Source organism: Bos javanicus, chromosome 11 (assembly GCF_032452875.1).
Source record: "Bos javanicus breed banteng chromosome 11, ARS-OSU_banteng_1.0, whole genome shotgun sequence".
Taxonomy (NCBI): domain Eukaryota; kingdom Metazoa; phylum Chordata; class Mammalia; order Artiodactyla; family Bovidae; genus Bos; species Bos javanicus.
In genome coordinates this window covers 106641432-106660600 of record NC_083878.1, presented here as the reverse complement: position 1 = coordinate 106660600, position 19169 = coordinate 106641432, and the positions used below count along the sequence as shown (strand labels likewise).

The following is a 19169-nucleotide window of genomic DNA, read 5'->3' as shown; positions in this document are numbered from 1 at the left end:
TTGTATTATAAATAGGGGAGGATAAAGAAATATAAAGAAGATTAGGGGTGTATATGTCACTTGAACTGATACTATTATGACACCAGTAGATTAGAATAAGATAGCAGTTCAGTTCAGTCGCTCAGTCGTGTCCGACTCTTTGAGACCCCAGGAACTGCAGCACGCCAGGCCTCCCTGTCCATCACCAACTCCCAGAGTTCACCCAAACTCATGTCCATCGAGTCGGTGATGCCATCCAGCCATCTCATCCTCTGTCGTCCTCTTCTCCTCCTGCCCCCAGTCCCTCCCAGCATCAGAGTCTTTTCCAATGAGTCAACACTTCACATGAGGTGGCCAAAGTACTGGAGTTTCAGCTTTAGCATCAGTCCTTCCAAAGAACACCCAAGACTGATCTCCTTTAGGATGGACTGGTTGGATCTCCTTGCAGTCCAAGGGACTCTCAAGAGTCTTCTCCAACACCACAGTTCAAAAGCATCAATTCTTCGGCGCTCAGCCTTCTTCACAGTCCAACTCTCACATCCATACCTGACCACTGGAAAAACCATAGCCTTGACTAGATGGACCTTTGTTGGCAAAGCAATGTCTCTGCTTTTGAATATGCTATCTAGGTTGGTCATAACTTTCCTTCCAAGGAGTAAGTGCCTTTTAATTTCATGGCTGCAGTCACCATCTGCAGTGATTTTGGAGCCCAAAAAATAAAGTCTGACACTGTTTCCACTGTTTCACCATCGATTTCCCATGAAGTGATGAGACCAGATGCCATGATCTTAGTTTTCTGAATGTTGAGTTTTAAGCCAACTTTTTCACTCTCCACTTTCACTTTCATCAAGAGGCTTTTTAGTTCCTCTTCACTTTCTGCCATAAGGGTGGTGTCATTTGCATATCTGAGGTTATTGATATTTCTCCTGGCAATCCTGATTCCAGCTTGTGCTTCTTCCAGCCCAGCATTTCTCATGATGTACTCTGCATATAAGTTTAATAAGCAGGGTGACAATATACAGCCTTGATGTACTCCTTTTCCTATTTGGAACCAGTCTGTTGTTCCATATCCAGTTCTAATTGTTGCTTCCTGACCTGCATCCAGGTTTCTCAAGAGGCAGGTCAGGTGGTCTGGTATTCCCATCTCTTTCAGAATTTTCCAGTTTATTGTGATCCACACAGTCAAAGGCTTTGGCATAGTCAATAAAGCAGAAATAGATGTTTTTCTGGAACTCTCTTCCTTTTTTCATGATCCAGCGGATGTTGGCAATTTGATCTCTGGTTCCTCTACCTTTTCTAAAACCAGCCTGAACATCAGGAAGTTCACGGTTCACGTATTGCTGAAGCCTGGCTTGGAGAATTTTGAGCATTACTTTACTAGCGTGTGAGATGAGTGCAGTTGTGTGGTAGTTTGAGCATTCTTTGGCATTGCCTTTCTTTGGGATTGGAATGAAAACTGACCTTTTCCAGTCCTGTGGCCACTGCTGAGTTTTCCAAATTTGCTGGCATATTGAGTGCAGCACTTTCACAGCATCATCTTCCAGGATTTGGAAGAGCTCCACTGGAATTCCATCACCTCCACTAGCTTTGTCCGTAGTGATGCTTTCTAAGGCCCACTTGACTTCATATTCCAGGATGACTGGCTCTAGGTGAGTGATCACACCATTGTGATTATCTTGGTCGTCAAGACCTTTTTTGTACAGTTCTTCTGTTTATTCTTGCTGCCTCTTCTTAATATCTTCTGCTTCTGTTAGGTCCATACCATTTCTGTCCTTTATCGAGCCCATCTTTGCATGAAATGTTCCCTTGGTATCTCTGATTTTCTTGAAGAGATCTCTAGTCTTTCCCATAGTTGTTTTCCTCTATTTGTTTGCACTGATCACTGAGGAAGGCTTTCTTTTCTCTCCTTGCTATTCTTTGGAACTCTGCATTCAGATGGGTGTATCTTTCCTTTTCTCCTTTGCTTTTCGCTTCTCTTCTTTTCACAGCTATTTGTAAGGCCTCCCCAGACAGCCATTTTGCTTTTTCACATTTCTTTTCCATAGGGATGGTCTTGCTCCCTGTCTCCTGTACAACGTCACGAACCTCCGTCCATAGTTCATCAGGCACTCTGTCTATCGTAGAGTAAGATTAGAGCAACTACTAAAAGAGCAGAGATCCACTTAAGAACAGCTAGATAAATGAAAGTGGAATTTCTTTTCCAAGAAGGCAGGAAAAAGAAAACAAACAAAAAGCCAAAACAAACAGCAAACAAAAAATAAATAAATAAAATGGCAGATGTGAGCTTTAACATATCAATAATTACATTATATGTTAATGGTTTGGATATACGAATTAAAAGACAAAGATTAGCCACTGAATCTAAAAACATGACCCAACTATGTTTTGTCTACAAGAAATTCATTTCAAATATAAAATTTAGGCAGGTAGCTCAGCTGGTAAAGAATCCACCTGCAATACAGGAGACCCCGGTTCGATTCCTGGGTCAGGAAGATCCTCTGGAGAAGAGATAGGCTATCCACTCCAGGGTTCTTGGGCTTCCCTGGTGGCTCAGATGGTAAAGAATTCACCTACAATGCGGGAGAGCCAACCTGGGTTCGATCCCTGGGCTGGGAAGATCCCCTGGAAAAGGGAACAGCTACCCACTCCTGGCCTGGAGAATCCCATGGACAGAGGAGCCTGGCAGGCTACAGTCCATGGGGTTGCAGAGTTGGACATGACTGAGCGACTTTCACATGATAGATAGGCAGGTTGAAAGTGAAACATGGAAAAAGAAACATCATATAAACATGTATCAAATGAAACCTGTAGTGGCTATATTAATATTAGATAAAGGAGACATTAGAACAAAAAAATTTCTCCAGAGACACAGGAACATATACAGGTTTCCCTGCAGTCTGAAGGCAGTGCATTCCTATGACGCTTTCCTAAGCCACAGTGGGGCACAGCGAAGAAACAGTCGACCACCACAGGACACGTGTGCTAACAGACGCAGAGAGTAAACGGAGACAAAGCGCAGATGAAGCTCTCCTAAGCCACAGTGGGGCACAGCGAAGAAACAATCAATCACCACAGGCCATGTGCTAACAGACACAGAGAATAAACGGAGACAAAGCGCAGATGCTCCCAGACACGACGGAGTCATGGCCTGTCTGATGCTGAGGTGCTCGTGTAGTGCCCAGGAGTGAGCTTGGCAGTGCCACTCTTGCTGCTTGGGGGCACACTGCCACCATAATAGCTTGCTGCGAAACAAATGCTGAGTACTATCGTCTCTTTTCACCTTGTTTCATAAAAGCATAAATCCTCCACGGGTTTCTTTTGGTTAGTGGGAACAAGTACTAATATAGGTCTTTCATAAAACTGAAGTGGCATTAAGAGAACTTTCGGAAATTGGGGGCATATTATAATGATAAAACGATCGATTCATCAGGAAGACACAGCGACTCTAAATGTGTAGATGCCAAGAAAGGAACCATAACACACGTGAAGCAAAAACCGACGGAACTGAAAGGAGAAACGGACAAACGCACGATTCCAGTGGGAACTTCAGCACCTCTCTCTCAGACGTTGATAAGGCAACTAGACAGGAAGTCAGCAAGGACAGAAGAGAACTCACCACCAACCAACAGGATTTAACTGGCATTTATACACACAGCTCACAATAACATTTTACAAACATTCTTTTCAAGTGTACCCGACACATATGTGAAGACAGACCATATCCTGAGCCATAAAACAAGTCTCAATAAACTTAAAAGAATTGAAACTTTTTTCCAATTTAGTATATTCTCTAACCCTAATAAAATCAAACAAGAGACAAATAAGAGAAAGATGATAGGAAACTCTCCAAACACAAAGGAAACAAACAGTTCTAAATAATGTATCGAAGAGGAATTCTCAAGGAAATTATAAAATATTGAACTGAATGAAAATGAAAATATAAGACATCAAATTTGAATGACATGGCTAAAGCAATTGTAAGAAGGAATTTATATTACTAAACACTTTACAAAAGAAGGAAAAGTCTCAAATCAATAATCTAAGCTTCCACCTGAAGCATTTAGAAAAGGAGGTGCAAAACAAACCCAAATCAAGTAGAAGAAAGTAAACAACAAAGCTAAAAACAGAAAGCAACAAAGTTGAAAATACAAACAATAGAGAAAATCAATTTTTGAAAAAGTTTGCTCTTTGAAAACACAGTCAAATTGACATACCTCTGGCAATACTGACCAAGAAAAAGAGAAGATATAAATTATCAATATCAATAATGAAACAGGGTACCACACTACAGACCCAAGAAACATTAAAAGGATAATTAAGGAATACTACAGACAACTCTAAATGCATTAGGCCACATGGATGAAATAGATTAATTTTTCCAAAAACACAAATTACTACAACTCACCCAATATAAAATATAGTCCAATAACTATTAAGGAAAGTTATATTGTGATTTTAAAACTTCCCCTACAAAAGGACAGACATATTGATCAATGAAATAGAATTGATGATCTAGAAATAAACCCTTATATTTATGATGTAAATTTTTTTAAAAATAAATATGCCAAGGCAATTCAGTGGGGAAAGTATACTCTTTCCAACAAATGGTGCTGGGACAAGTAGCTATCCACAGACAAAAAAATTAAATTGGACCCTACCACACACCAAAAATGAAGTCAAAATGGATCATAGACCGAAATATATGAGCCAAAACTATAAAACACAGGAGTAAATTTGCATGACTTTGGATTAGGTAAAGGATGCTTAGATATGACACCAAACGTGCAGAGGAAAACAGGGAAATTGGACTTCATCAAAATAAAAATCTTTTTTACTTCAAATAACACCATCAGAATAGTGAAAAGATACTTCATGAAGTGTGAGAAAATATTTGCAAATCATCTGAAATATCTGGTAAGGGTCCAGTGTTCATAATGTATAAAGAAATCTTACAGGTCAATAGTAAAATGACAACCTAATCTTTAAGTGGGCAAAGGATCTGAATACATATTTCTCTAAAGAAGATATAAAATGGTATATAATCATGTAAAAGATGCTCAACATCATAAGTCATTAGGAAAATACAAATCAAAGCTAAAATGAAACCACTTCACTTCATGGTTGGCCGGTTAAATTTAAAAATAAATTTTATAGTATGATTAAAATTAAAAAGATAGACAAGTGTTGGTGATGTGTATGCGTGTGCTCAGTCACTCAGTCATGTCTGACTCTTTGCAGCTCCATGAGCTACAGCCCACCAGGCTCCTCTGCCCATGGCATTTTCCAGGCAAGAGCACTGGAGTGGGGTGTCATTCCCACTCCAAGGGATCTTCCCAGCCCAGGGACGGAGCCCTCACCTCCTGCATCGACAGGCAGACCCTTCGCTACTAGTGCCCCCGGGCAGCCCGAGGGCTGCTGAGGGTGTGGACAGCCTGGGACACTGTGCACTCCTGGTGGGGGTGACAGCCTGGGACACTGTGCACTCCTGGTGGGGGTGACAGCCTGGGACACTGTGCACTCCCGGTGGGGGTGACAGCCTGGGACACTGTGCACTCCCGGTGGGGGTGACAGCCTGGGACACTGTGCACTCCTGGTGGGGGTGACAGCCTGGGACACTGTGCACTCCTGGTGGGGGTGACAGCCTGGGACACTGTGCACTCCTGGTGGGGGTGACAGCCTGGGACACTGTGCACTCCTGGTGGGGGTGACAGCCTGGGACACTGTGCACTCCTGGTGGGGGTGACAGCCTGGGACACTGTGCTCTCCTGGTGGGGGTGACAGCCTGGGACACTGTGCACTCCTGGTGGGGGTGACAGCCTGGGACACTGTGCACTCCTGGTGGGTGTAAAACGTCGCAGCTGCTTTGGAAGCCAGTCTGGCAGTTCTTCAAAAGGTTAAACACGAGTTACCACGTGACCCGGAAGTCCCACTCCTAGGTGCATGTAAGAGAAATGAAAACATTCCACACAAAACTTTGTACACAAATGTCCATAGCAACATTATTGACAACGTAAAGCAGTGGAAACAACCCAAAACGTGCAACGATGAAACACAAACACAAGTGGGTACAGCCACACAAAGGAATCGTCTTTGATAATAAAAGCAATGAACTGCTGATACTTGCTATAACATGGAGGGACCTTAAAAACACAAAATTCCACATCTCGTAGGAGTCCATTTGTATGAAATGTCTGGAATAGACTAATATAAAGAGACAGAATATATTAATGTTTGCCAGACGCTAGGGGAATGGAGGAATGGGAAGTGACTACTAATAAATACAGGGTTTCTTTTTTAGTTGATGAAAATCTTCAAAAATTAGTGATGATGCTAGTTGCACAATCTTGTGAATATACAAAATGCACTGAACCATTCACCACTTTGATGAATTTTATAGTAGTTGAATAAAAATAAAATCATTATTTGAAAAAATAAAAATAAATCTCTAGGCCCAGAAGCTCCAATACTTTGGCCACCTGATGTGAATAGCTGATTCATTGGAAAAGACCCTGATGCTGGAAAAGATAGAAGGCAGAAGGAGAAGAGGGAGACAAAGGGTGAGATGGCTGGATGGCATCACCGATGCAATGGGCATTAACTTGGGCAAACTCCGGAAGATGGTGAGGGCCAGAGAAACCTGGCATGCAGCAGGCCACGGGGCTGGGAAGAGTCGGACTCAACCAGGTGACTGAACAACGGTGACAACAGGCCCAGATTATGGAATTCTGCCAAGCGTGGTTTTCTTTCTGCAATCTTTTTTATATATTATTTTTAATTGTAGGATAATTACAATATCGTGATGGTTTTTGCCATACATCAACAAGAAACGGCCATAGGTATACACATGTCCCCTCCCTCTTATAACCCCTACCACCACCCTTCCCTCCCAACCTTCGAGGTTGTCACAAAGCATCATCTCCGGGTTCCCCGCATCACACAGCAAACTCCTGCCGGCTATCTATTCTACATACGGTTTTTAAAAATTAACACCACTTATATGCAATCTCTTCTAGGAAAATAGAACAGGAAGAATTACTTCCCAGTTCACTTTATAAAACTTGTATTATCCTTATTTAAAAAAAAAAAAAAAGAACAGACAAAAGTAGAAGAAAGAAAGAAAAGTAAGTATGATCAAAAGTCATCATCAATATAGATACAGGAAATGATGTGACAGTCAAGGGCTTATACAAACAGCTCCACAATAAAAAAACAAACAGCCCAGTCAAAAATGGGCAAAAGACCTCAACAGACATTTCTCCAAGGAAGACATTTAAATGGCCAGTAGGCTTATGAGAAGAAGCTCGTCATCGCTAATCATCAGACAAATGCAAATCAAACTACAACGAGCTGCCACCTCATGCCAGCAGCGTGGCCGTCACTGAGAAGTCTAGAAATGACAAATGTTGGAGAGGGCATGGAAAAAAGTGAGCCTTCCTTCACTGTTGGTGAGAATGTCAGTTAGTACAGCCACTAGGGAAAACAATAAGGAGGTTCCTCAGAAAACTAAAAATAGAATTACCGTAAGATCCAGCAATCCCACTCCTGGGCATACATCCAGACGAAGCTCTAATTCAAAAGGATACACACACCTGGATGCTCACAGAAGCACTATTTACAGCAGCCAAACATGGAAACAGCCTAGATGCCCAACAACAGATGAAGGGATAAAGAAGAAGCGGTGCATACATATACAGTGGAACACCGCTCAAACATAAGAAGAACGAATAATGCATTTGCAGCAACACAAATGGACCTAGAGTTTGTCATACTAAGTGGAGTAAGTCAGAAAGACGAAAACAAGTATCATACGATACCACATACCTGTGGGATCTAAAATATGGAACACATGAACCTATCTACCAGATAGAGACCTCTGTAGGAAAACTGAAGATACCAAGGGAACATTTCATGCAAAGATGGGCACAATAAAGTGCAAAAATGGCAAGGACCTAACAGGAACAGAAGAGATGAAGAAGATGTGGCAAGAATACACAGAAGAACTGTCCAGAAAAGCTCTTAATGTCCCAGATAGCCACAATGGTGGGATCACTGACCTAGCACCAGACGTCCTGGAGCGTCAAGTCAAGAGGGCCTTAGGAAGCATTGCTACAAAGAAAGATAGTGGAGGTGGTTCAGCTGGACGAGTGGAGTAGTTCAGCTGGATGCAGCTGAGCTACTTCAAATCCTAAAAGATGTTGCTGTGAAAGTGCTGCACTCAATATGCCAGCAAATTTGGAAAACTCAGCAGAGGCCACAGGACTAGAAAAGGTCAGTTTTCATTCCAATCCCAAAGAAGGGCAATGCCAAGGGCAATGCCAAAGAATGCTCAAACCACCGCACAATCGCACTCTTCTCACATGCTAGATTATGCTCAAAATTCTCCAAGCCAGGCTTCAGCCAACAAAGGTGTAGTGCTTTTTTGCCAACAAAGGTCCGTCTAGTCAAAGCTATGGTTTTTCCAGTAGTCATGTATGGACGTGAGAGTTGGACCATAAAGAAAGCTGAGCACCAAAGAACTGATGCTTTTGAACTGTGGTGTTGAGAAGACTCTTGAGAGTCCCTTGGACTGCAAAGAGATCCAACCAGTCCATCCTAAAGGAAATCAGTCCTGAATATTCATTGGAAGGACTGATGCTGAAGCTGAAACTCCAATACTTTGATCACCTGATGTGAAGAACTGATTCATTTGAAAAGACCCTGACGCTGGGAAAGACTGAAGGCAGGAGGAGAAGGGAACGACACAGGATGAGATGATTGGATGGCATCACCGACTCGATGAACGTGGGTTTGGGTGGACTCCGGGAGTTGGTGATGGACAGGGAGGCCTGGCGTGCTGCGGTTCATGGGGTCACAAAGAGTCAGACACGACTGAGCGACTGAACTGAACTGACTGAGGTTTCAGCAGTTCGTGAACCAAGAACTTCCAGATGTACAAGCTGGTCGTAGAAAAGGCAGAAGAACCAGAGATCAAATTGCCAACATCCGCTAGATCATAGAAAAATCATGGGAATTCCAAAAAAAAGACTCTACTTCTGCTTCACTGACTATGCTAAAGCCTTTGACTGTGTGGATCACAACAAACTGCGGAGTATTCTTAAAGAGATGAGAATACCAGGCCACCTGACCTCCTCCTAAGAAACCTGCATGCAGGACAAAAAGCAACAGCTAGAACTGGACTTGGGACAACGGACTGGTTCCAAATCAGGAAAAGAGTAAGTCAAGGCTGTATATTGTCACCCTGCTTATTTAACTTATATGCAGAGTACATCATGAGAAATGCTGGACTGGATGACTCACAAGCCTGAATTAAAATTGCCAGGAGAAATATCAACAACCTCAGATATGCAGATGGCACCACCCTTATGGCAGAAAGTGAAGATGAACTAAAGAACCTCTTGATGAAAGTGAAAGAGGAGAGTGAAAAAGCGGGCTTAAAATTCAACACTCAGAAAAACGAAGATCATGGCATCCAGTTCCATCACGTCATGGCAAATAGATGGGGAAAGAGTGGAAATAGTGTCACATCATTTTCTTAGGCTTCAAAATCACTGCAGACAGTAACTGCAGTCACAAAATTAAAAGACGCTTGCTCTACAAACCTAGACAGTGTATTAAAAAGTCAGAGACATTACTTGCCAACAAACGTCCATATAGTCAAAGCTATGGTTTTTCCAGCAATCACGTATGGATGTGAACGTTGAACCATAAAGAAGCCTGAGCACTGAAGAATTGATGCTTTTGAATTATGGTGCTAGAGAAGACTCTTGAGAGTCCTTGGACAGCAAGGAGATCAAACCAGTCAATCCTAAAGGAAATCAACCCAGAATATTCATGAGAAGGACAGCTGCTGAAGCTCCAATACTTTGGTCATCTGATGCAAAGAACCAACTCATTAAAAAAAGACCCTGATGCCAGGAAAGACTGGGGGCAAGAGGAGAAAGGGGTGACAGAGGATAAGGTGGTTGGATGGCATCACTGACTAGATGGACATGAGCTTGAGCAAACTCAGGGAGATAGTGAAGGAAAGGGAAGCCTGGTGTGCGTCAGTTCATGGGATCACAAAGAGTGAGATACAACCCAGCAAATGAATAACGACAACAGAACAAACACAGACTCACAGACGTAGAGACGCAGAGACGTAGAGACGCAGAGACGCAGAGACGTAGAGACATAGAGACGCAGAGACGCAGAGACGTAGAGACGTAGAGACGCAGAGACGCAGAGACGTAGAGACGCAGAGACTGTCTGTGAGTCTGTGTTGTTCTGCTGCTGTTGTTCAACAGGAGGAGGGGGGAGAGGGGTGTGCTGGGAGGTGGGCGTTGGCAGGTGAAAACTATAGGGTTTAGAATGGATGAAAACGAGGTCCTAAGGTGTGGTACTGTGATATACCGTACTATATCACAGTAATACACTGTGATACACTGTAATGGAAAAGAACATAAAAAGAATGTATTTATGTACAATTGAGTCGCTTTGCTGTTTATCAGAGACTGGCACAACACTGTAAATCGACTGTACATATGCATACAGGCTACCTTGATAAAATATCAGCAAATGGAATTAAGCAGTGCATAAAGTAATTGTGTGCCATGAGCACATGGGTTTTTTCCAGGAGTGCAATGTTGGTTCAGTATTCAAAAGTCAATCAGCGTAATCCACCATTAACAGGCTAAAGGAAGAAAATCACATAATCATACCAAGGCAGAAAAAGTATTTTACAAAACTCAACACCCATTCATGATAAAAACTCTCAGAAAAATTAGGAATCCAAGGACTGACTCAGCTTGATAAAGAGCATCTGCAGAAAAGCTGACAGCTAACATTACACCTCAGCAGTGAAAACGGAATGCTTTCCCCCGAGCCTCGGAGAATGGGAAGCACGTCTGCTCTCACTACTCTGTTAATCACTGTGACGGTGGGCGTTTTAGCCACTGAAATCAAGCAAGAGCCAGAAGATGAAAGGCGCACAGGGGAACTCTCCCGGTGGTCCAGGGCTTAAGACCCCGCCTTCCAGCGTAGGGGTACAGGCTTTACCTCTGCTTAGGGAGCTAGACCCCACATGTCTCGTGGCCAAAAAAACAAACTTGAAATGGAAGCAACATTGTAACAAATTCAATAAAAACTTTAAAAAATTAAAACATAAAAGGCATACAGGTCAGAAAAAAAGAAATCATTCCTATTTACAAATGGCACAGCTATCTATATAGGAAATCCCAAGGAATCTCCAAAAAATCTCCTAGAATTAATAAGTGAGTTCAGAAAGGTCAGGAATATAAGATCAACTTACAAAAATCAGTTGTGTTTCTTTATATGTTTGTGTGCTCAGTCACTCAGTCATGTCTGACTCTTTGCGACCCTAGGGACTGTAGCCCACCAGGCTCATCTGTCCATGGAAATTTCCAGGCAAGGATACTGAGTGGGTTGCCATTTCCTGCTCGAGGGGATCTTCCCAACCCAGAGATCACACCCTCCGCTCTTGTGTCTCCTGCTTTGGCAGGAGGATTCTTTACCCCTGTGCCCCCTAGGAAACCCGCATTTCAGTATACTAGCGATGAAACTATATATGGACACCAAGATTTAAAATACAATACCATTTACAATCTAACAAACACATACAGGACTTGTATGCTGAAAACTATAAAATTCTGACTGAAGAAATCAAAAACAGTCTAAATAAAGGGAGAGATACTCCATGTCATGGATTGAAAGAGCCAGTACAGTAAAGATGCAATTCTCCCAAACTGAATAAAACGGGAGGCATCTGTCTGGTTTAAAAGATTTATAGTATGGCTACAGCACTGGGGCCTGCATGACACCAGCAGAGGGGCAGACACAGAGCTCACTGGGACAGAGAGGGACCCACGCACGCATGCCCAGCGGGCTGTCTGCAAAGGTGCAAAGCAGTTCAGTGGAGGAAATAGAGCATTTCAACAAGTGTTGCTGGGGCAACTGGATGTCCACAACCCAGAGAAAGGGAGGAAGAAGGGAGGGAGGGAGAGAGAAAAGGGAAGGAGGGAGGGAGGGGGCGGGGGGAGCACACCTCAACCTAGACCTCACACTTCATACAAAAATTAACACAAGACGGATCACAGGCTTACATGTAAAAGAATAAACATGTTAGAAAAAATATAGGAGAAAATATTTGATTTAGGACTAGGCAAAGAGTTATTAGATTTTATGCCAAAAGCGCAGTCCACAAAAGAAAAAACCACTAAACAGGACTTTATCCAAATTAAATAGGTATGTTCTTTCACAGGTCAACTGAGGAGTATGCAAAGACAAGCTACTGACTCAGAGAACATATTTGCAAACCATACATCTGACAAACAATTCATATCTGGAATATATATATAAACTGTACAGCAAAAGAACAATCCAGAACATGAGCTAAAGATAGGAAGAGCTATTTCACTGAAGAAGACGCACAAACAGCAAATCAGCAAGAGCAGATCTTAGCACTATCGGCCACTGGGAAATCCATGACGATACATGTCTGCACAGCCAGAATGGCTGAAGTTAAAAACACCAAATATCAGTGAGGAGACAGAGAAACTAGATTACTCATACACTGCTGGTGGATCCAAAAGAATACAGGTCTTTGAAAGATGTTAGTTTCCTAAAAGATTAAACATACAACCCAGAAATTGCACTCTTGAGCATTTAACCCAGAGAAATGAAAACTTTCATTTGCACAAAAACCTGCCCACAGGACTTCCCTGGTGGCTCAGTGGTAAAGAATCTGCCTGCCAATGCATGAGACACGAGTTCAATCTCTGATCCAGGAAGATCCCAAGTAACTATTGAGCCTGTGCTCCTGAGCCCAGGAGCTGCAGCTACTGAGCCCACTCGCCACAGCCACGGAGCGCACTCGCCCAGCCCCTGAGACCTGCACAGCCTGGAGCCCGCGCTCCACGACAAGAGAAGCTGCCGCAACAAGAAACATATGCACCGCAACTGGAGAGCAGACCCCAACAAAGACCCAGCACAGCCAGAAATAAACAAATATTTTTTTTAAAAATCTGCCCACAAACGTGTAGAGCAGCTTTATTCATGATAACCCCAAGCAGAGACAACACACACGTTCTTTACAGGTGAGTATTAAACGCTGTAGTTCACTCACACCTTGGGGACCACTCAGCAAAAAAAAAAAAAGAAAAATGAAGAAACTGCTGACATGCAATAATCCAGATGTGTCTCCAGAGAATTATGCTGAGGGAAAAAAAACCAATACCCAAAATCACACAGGGTCTGGTTTCATCTACATAACATTCTTGAAAAGGCAGAATTATCGATATGGCAAAAGGCAAGTGCTGACCAGGGATGAGGGCAAGAGAGAGGCGGGCGTGGCCCTCAGAGGGCAGCAGGACACCCTGCCAACAGGACACTGTCTCCACCGCAGCAGGGTCACCGTCCTGTTCTGGGAGTCGCCTGTTTTGCAGGCTGTTGGCAGAAGCAGGCAAAGCATACATGGGCTCTCTCTGTATTAATTCTTAAAACTGCATGCGCACCTACCTTACCACAAATAAAAAGTTTCATTTAAAAAGAGAGCCAAAAAATAAATAAATAAAAAATAAATAAAAAGAGAGCCAGTTCCCACGTGTCCCTGCAGGTGCCTCATGGCCCTGCCATCCTCACCTTCAATCTTGGCCTCTTTAACCTGTGAATTCCAAGGCTCTATTCCCACTAACTGCCCGTCTCCTGGGACTTCTTGGCGACAGCTGGTCTGGAATCACTCTGGAAACGCTGTGCTCGGCTTCCAGGACACAGCACACTGCGGGGGCTCCAGCTCCCCCCAGGCCCGCCTCGCGCTCTTCTCTGGCTCCTTCTCTCCTACTTGGCTTCTGCGTGTTGGAAGTCTCCTGACAGCCAAAGGCTCACACAAGCTCCATTTTTAGCCATCTTGCTTCTAGCTCCACACATTCACACTGGGCGATCTCATCCTGTCTTGTAATTTGAAACATCACCCATGACTTCACACATGCACCCTCAGCCCTGCTGTCCCCCCGAACTCCCTTCTCACACACTCAACTGTATACTCAGCACCTCCACTTGGATGAAACAGTGCGTTCAGCTTCCTAGGGACAAAGCAGAGTTCTCAGTGTCCACCACAACGTTCTGCTAAACAAAATTCCGCAATCACCTTTCTCAGTAAAAGGCACCACCGTTCCTAATGGCTCAAGTCACAGCATCTTTGATCCCTCTTTCTTTCACATTAAACATCACACTGAACCAATGAACAAGTTCGGTCTGCACTAACTTCAAAACGGAGCTTTTCACCTACATATCTGAAGGCCCCTTCCTCAGATCTTCACAAAACTAGTGCAGTGATCAGATGCAAAACCACACGTACTTAACCATAAACCCACATTATTTACCGCCTATGGGCCCGCTGAACATAGTCACAGCCCAGGATGAAAATGTGGATAGGTCCTGTGACGATCAACACAAGTAGAAAACACAGGCTGAACTCAGTAACTAAGCATCCCGTCCCAGCTGCCGTGCTTCTCACCGAGACCATCGTCCCTCCTCCGCGGGCCTGCACAGCTGGCTGCTTTCAGAGGGAAAGGGCAGCGCAGCCCTCTCTGCCCACCACGCCTCGCTCTGTCCCTCCTTCCAGGGCCTCTGACCCCGGCGCTACTGACGCAGAGGAGTGGGCGGGGGGACAGTCCTCCGTGCACGGGGCCCACTGTCCCAAGATAACCCACCTCCCCAGCCCGGCAGGAACTCGCAGCTGACTCATCCCTCACAAGACACTTGTGTGGGCTCTTTCAGGACCCGTCTGACCACACTCCTCAGAACCCAGACGGCCATTTCTCCTCAAGACGGGGACCTGCCTGCCACCACCGCCAGCGCCTCAGCAGCCAGTCTCCGTGAGGCGCCGGGCGGCCTGCTCTCCCCAGGCGGCACAGGTGCTTACCGCCCCCCAGCCCCAGCCCCCCACCCCTAGCCCCCCAGCCCAATGCGCAGGCCTGAGGCGCCGCCCCTCGAAGGCTCCATCAAGGAGCATTTGTCTGAGGCAACCACGAATGCCCCGACCCTGGGCTGTGGGGAAAGACAGCCTCTCCTGCCAGAGAACACTCTTCAGATGTCCTCTCTGGGGACATTCCTGGCGATGCGGTGGTTAGGACTCTGCGCTTCCACTGCCGAGGACCTGGGTTCAACCCCTGGTGCGGACAGAAGAGAACAAAGCCTGTCTGATCTCCAGCAACTGGCCCCGTAACCCCTCCGTGTGGAACAGACTCAGCGTTCTCAGCCACGGGCTCCGGGCACCAGGCTCATGGCCCACACCCTGCATGGCATGCCGGTGCCCTGCAGACTCCCCAGCACTGTCCCGCAGGCTCTGCATGTCTGGCTCCCAGACCCCACAGATCTTGCTTTCTCAGCGCCCCTGACCTGCCACCCCTGCCCCTCGTCCTCCTGCTCCCTTCGCTGAACTTGCCGTTACTGACTGGCATTATTTATCGAAAGCCTCCTGCCACCACTGTGCCTGTAGCGTCTGCTCCCAGTGTGTCCCCTGGAAATATGTCAGGGGAGCCTCTGTGGCCCTTCCCGACCAGCGCCTCCCACCCACCCACCCCTGGGGGCACAGGCCCACCAGGCTGAGTCACCTGGGCAGTGGCCAAGTCCCATGGCTCATGCAGTGCCCCGCTCGGTGGGGCTGGCAGGGACGTGGCCATCTCCAGCTATTTTTAGGGTTTGTCTTTGTGGAAATTGTTCCTGGATTGGCTGCAGGGAGAGAACGGCCAAGCTCCTCATCACCGCCCTTGTCTCTGTTTCTCCCTTGATCAAACCAAGCCTGTCATCAGACACGACTCTGTCTCCAGGGAGGGCTCTGGCTCAGTGGACCTCGGGCCAGCTTTTGCATAACTCACCCTCTGCCACCTTCCTGCCCAGCCGGCACTTACCAAGCACTGCCAGATGTGCAGCCCTGAGACCCACCAAGTCTCCATGAACTCTAAGACGAGTCGCAGAGCAGAGGATTCCAGCCTGTCCCTCCCATCCTTGTTCATGCCAGAAGCGCGTGGCTACTCCAGAGGCTGGCGGCCCGAGCCCCGCCCCAGTGCACAAGCGACAGGTTCAAGTGAAACGGCTCGCACTCCCCAAGTCCCCTCCACAGCTCCCGGCACAACACACCCTCCAGCCACCAAGACACAGCGATCCACCAGCCAGACCTTCCAAAACTCCTGTTTCAAATGCACTGTCTTTCTCCACTCCCTCTAACTTAACTGTTCTCGTGCCCATGATCACAGGACTCTAGAGCGTAGCTCTGTGGGTATGGGGGGGTCGTCACATAAAAAAAGACACCGAGAGCAACCCAGGAGTCCCCAAGAAGAGCCTCAGGTGGAGGGGAGGCAGGCATGAGACACGTCATCAGGAAGCCCCAGAGGGCCTTATACCCAGCTTCTGTCCACAAGCACCAACCCCCAGAGCACCATACACTGCTGGGCTGGACTAGAGTCCTAACGACAGGGAAGACAGGGAGGGCGGGCAGGAGAGCAGGAGGGAGACTCAGAGGGAAGCAAACAAAGGTATACAACATAGTTCCCACCCCCAGAACCCTGGTTCCCACCCCCAGGATCCCCCAGACCCCACTTCCCACCCCCAGGACCCTGGCACAATCAGTGCATCCTCCCTGCACCTCGGCCCTGCTCCTCCCATTCACCAGGCAGCAGCCTGCTGCCTCAAGCCCAGAACGAGTTAACTAGCTTCTCCAAGCCTCACTCCCACGTCTGCACGCAGGGCTCTCGTCACCAGCAGTGGCAGGTCCACCTCCTCTGGAATTGTTTTTTCTAACCTTCACCACCCAGCCCTCACCTTCACTTTCAAAACAGAAGTTGCCTGGAGACTCCAGAACCCAGGTCAGTGGCCCTGCAGGGGAGCTGCCCGAAGGAGCCTGTGTCCCATCCTGGGGGGAGAAGGCAGCCCGAGTCTGGACAGAAGCCTCGCCCCAAGGGGGCCCAGGAGCTCCCGGACCAAGACCCGACTTACGTTGTAGAGGATGTCGGTCCAGCCCTCCATGGTGATGCACTGGAACACCGTCAGGATGGCGAACAGGATGTTGTCGAAGTTGGTGATGCCGAAGTTGGGGCCCGCCCAGTACTCCCGGCACTCAGTGTCACCCTCGCACAGCCGCGCCGGGGCCTCCCTGCCGCATGGGAAGTCACCCACCGGATCTGCGTCTGCGAGGAGAAGAGCAGGCAGGGCTGCGCTGAGGAACCCCGAGCTCCGCACCCCACTGGGACTGCGGGGCCCAGACCTCAGCACGGGAGAAAGGGATCAGGCACCAAGGGAAACTGCCTCCTGGCACTGCTGCACATGCCCTGTCTCCATCCTCGGCCCCAGCCTCAGACCCACCCTCTCAGGAACAGCTGGTCAACCTCCCCTTCCCCACAGAAACTGCCCATCACTATGTAAATATGCTGAGAACTCATTCACCTTAAAATCAAAAACAACCAACTCCTAACCTCCTACTCTTCCTATCGCCATCACCCCAACTGTCCCACAGCCAAACCTCCACCCAGACTTCCCCAACACACAGGTCTGCCTGTCACTCTGGAGCCAGAACCAAGCTGGACGGAGCCCTGCAGCCCCAGTGCTCTTCAGGCAGGTTGACCAACACAGGCCCAGAGCATGGCTGGGCCTCAGGGCCCAGTTCTCCTGGCACTGGCCCCAGCAAAGGGGACACACTCTTGCTGGCAGCCAGGAGCCACACAAAGAGATGCTAAAGAAATCACAGAAAACCAGGGCTAACCTCTGGAGTAAGGAGGCAAGCAGCTCATGCTAGTCCCTCCCTCCCAAAACCTAAAGAAAAAACTATTCTTAAAAAATGCATAACAACACATGGAAAAGCTCTCCTATCAGGATAGGGGAAATTTTAGGAATAGCTAGGATGGGAAGCAAATATTCCCAGATTTAGAAGGCAAAACTGATCACACAAGTTTATTCCTTTCTTCCAATTATCTCAATAAATGCTCATAAAGAAAACCAGAAAATCATTGTTTGTCTATTTGTAGACAATTGTATTCTCTGTGAATAATGACAGTTTCATTTCCTCCTTTCACATTCTTCTTAGAGCTTTTGTTCTTTTTCTTGCCTCACATCACTGGCCACAACCACCAAGGCTAGATGGACCAGAGGTGACCGCGTGTGCCTTTATCTCTTTTTTCACTTCAAAGGAAAAGCTCTCAAGACCGATGACAAAGTATGATGTCTGAAGGGAATTTTAGGTAGTTTAAGCAAATTCCCCTTATTTCCAGTTTGATTAAGAGGGTTTTTAAAATTATGAATGATTTAAACTTTAATAAAAACTTTTCCTGCCTCTACTGAGACGATCATACAGGTTTTCTCCTTTAATGTGTTTGTAGCTCAAGACACAAACCCTTGTGTCACCCTTAACTCTTCACTTTCTCTTACTCCACATACAGTTGCCCAGAAAACCCAGATGGCCCAGCAGGCCACACTGCAAAATATACCCAGAACATGACAGATTCTAAGAGCCAAACAGGTTTCCCCGGGGCTCAGTGATAAAGAATGTGCCTGCCAGTGCGGGAGACTTGGGTTCCATCCCTGGTCTGGGAAGATCCCCTAAAGAAGGAAATGGCAACCCACTCCAGTATTCTTGCCTGGGAAACCCCATGGACAGAGGAGCCTGGTGGGCTACAGTTCCTGGCGTCACAAAGAGTCAGACACGACTTAGTGACTAAAACAATACCAACTGCCAAACAGCCTGGCCCCCGCCTCCATCCATCTCTCCTGGACTGAGATTTGACTCTCTGACTCTCCCCTGTTTGATCTGCCTCCCCAGAGCAGCCAGAACAATCAGAGGGTACCAGCGCTCACTCAAGGCCCCATTGTCCTCCCACTTCTCTAGGAATAAGATTCAGAGTCCTACATGGCCTGAACCCACGTGAGGCCCCTCCACTCACTGCTTCTCACTCTAGCCCTTCACACTTACAAGTCCTTGTAACCAGAGCTTCTGGCAGGCTGCTGATGGGCCCCCTCTCACCACACTCAGGTCGCTGTCCAACTGTCACCCTGACAGAGAGGCCTCCCCAGGCTACTGTCTGTGAGACAGACCCCCAATCATTCTATTTCAGATACCTTTCTTGCTTCCCTCCTAGAAGTTACTATAGTAACTTCAGTAATTACTTCGTGTGTTTGCGTTTATAAGATTCTTGCCTGGGTCCACT

The 19169-nt window shown here is 46.5% G+C and overlaps 1 protein-coding gene across 3 annotated transcripts in view; it reads right to left on the bottom strand.

Moving 5' to 3' along the window:
- CACNA1B (calcium voltage-gated channel subunit alpha1 B) overlaps nucleotides 1-19169 on the bottom strand; it is a 214956-nt gene that overhangs the window by 151550 nt on the left and 44237 nt on the right. For all 3 annotated transcript variants that reach the window (XM_061434350.1, XM_061434349.1, XM_061434348.1), the window contains one exon: nucleotides 16969-17159. In XM_061434350.1, coding sequence (XP_061290334.1) covers nucleotides 16969-17159 — 191 coding nt within the window. The remainder of the gene's footprint in view (nucleotides 1-16968; nucleotides 17160-19169) is intronic.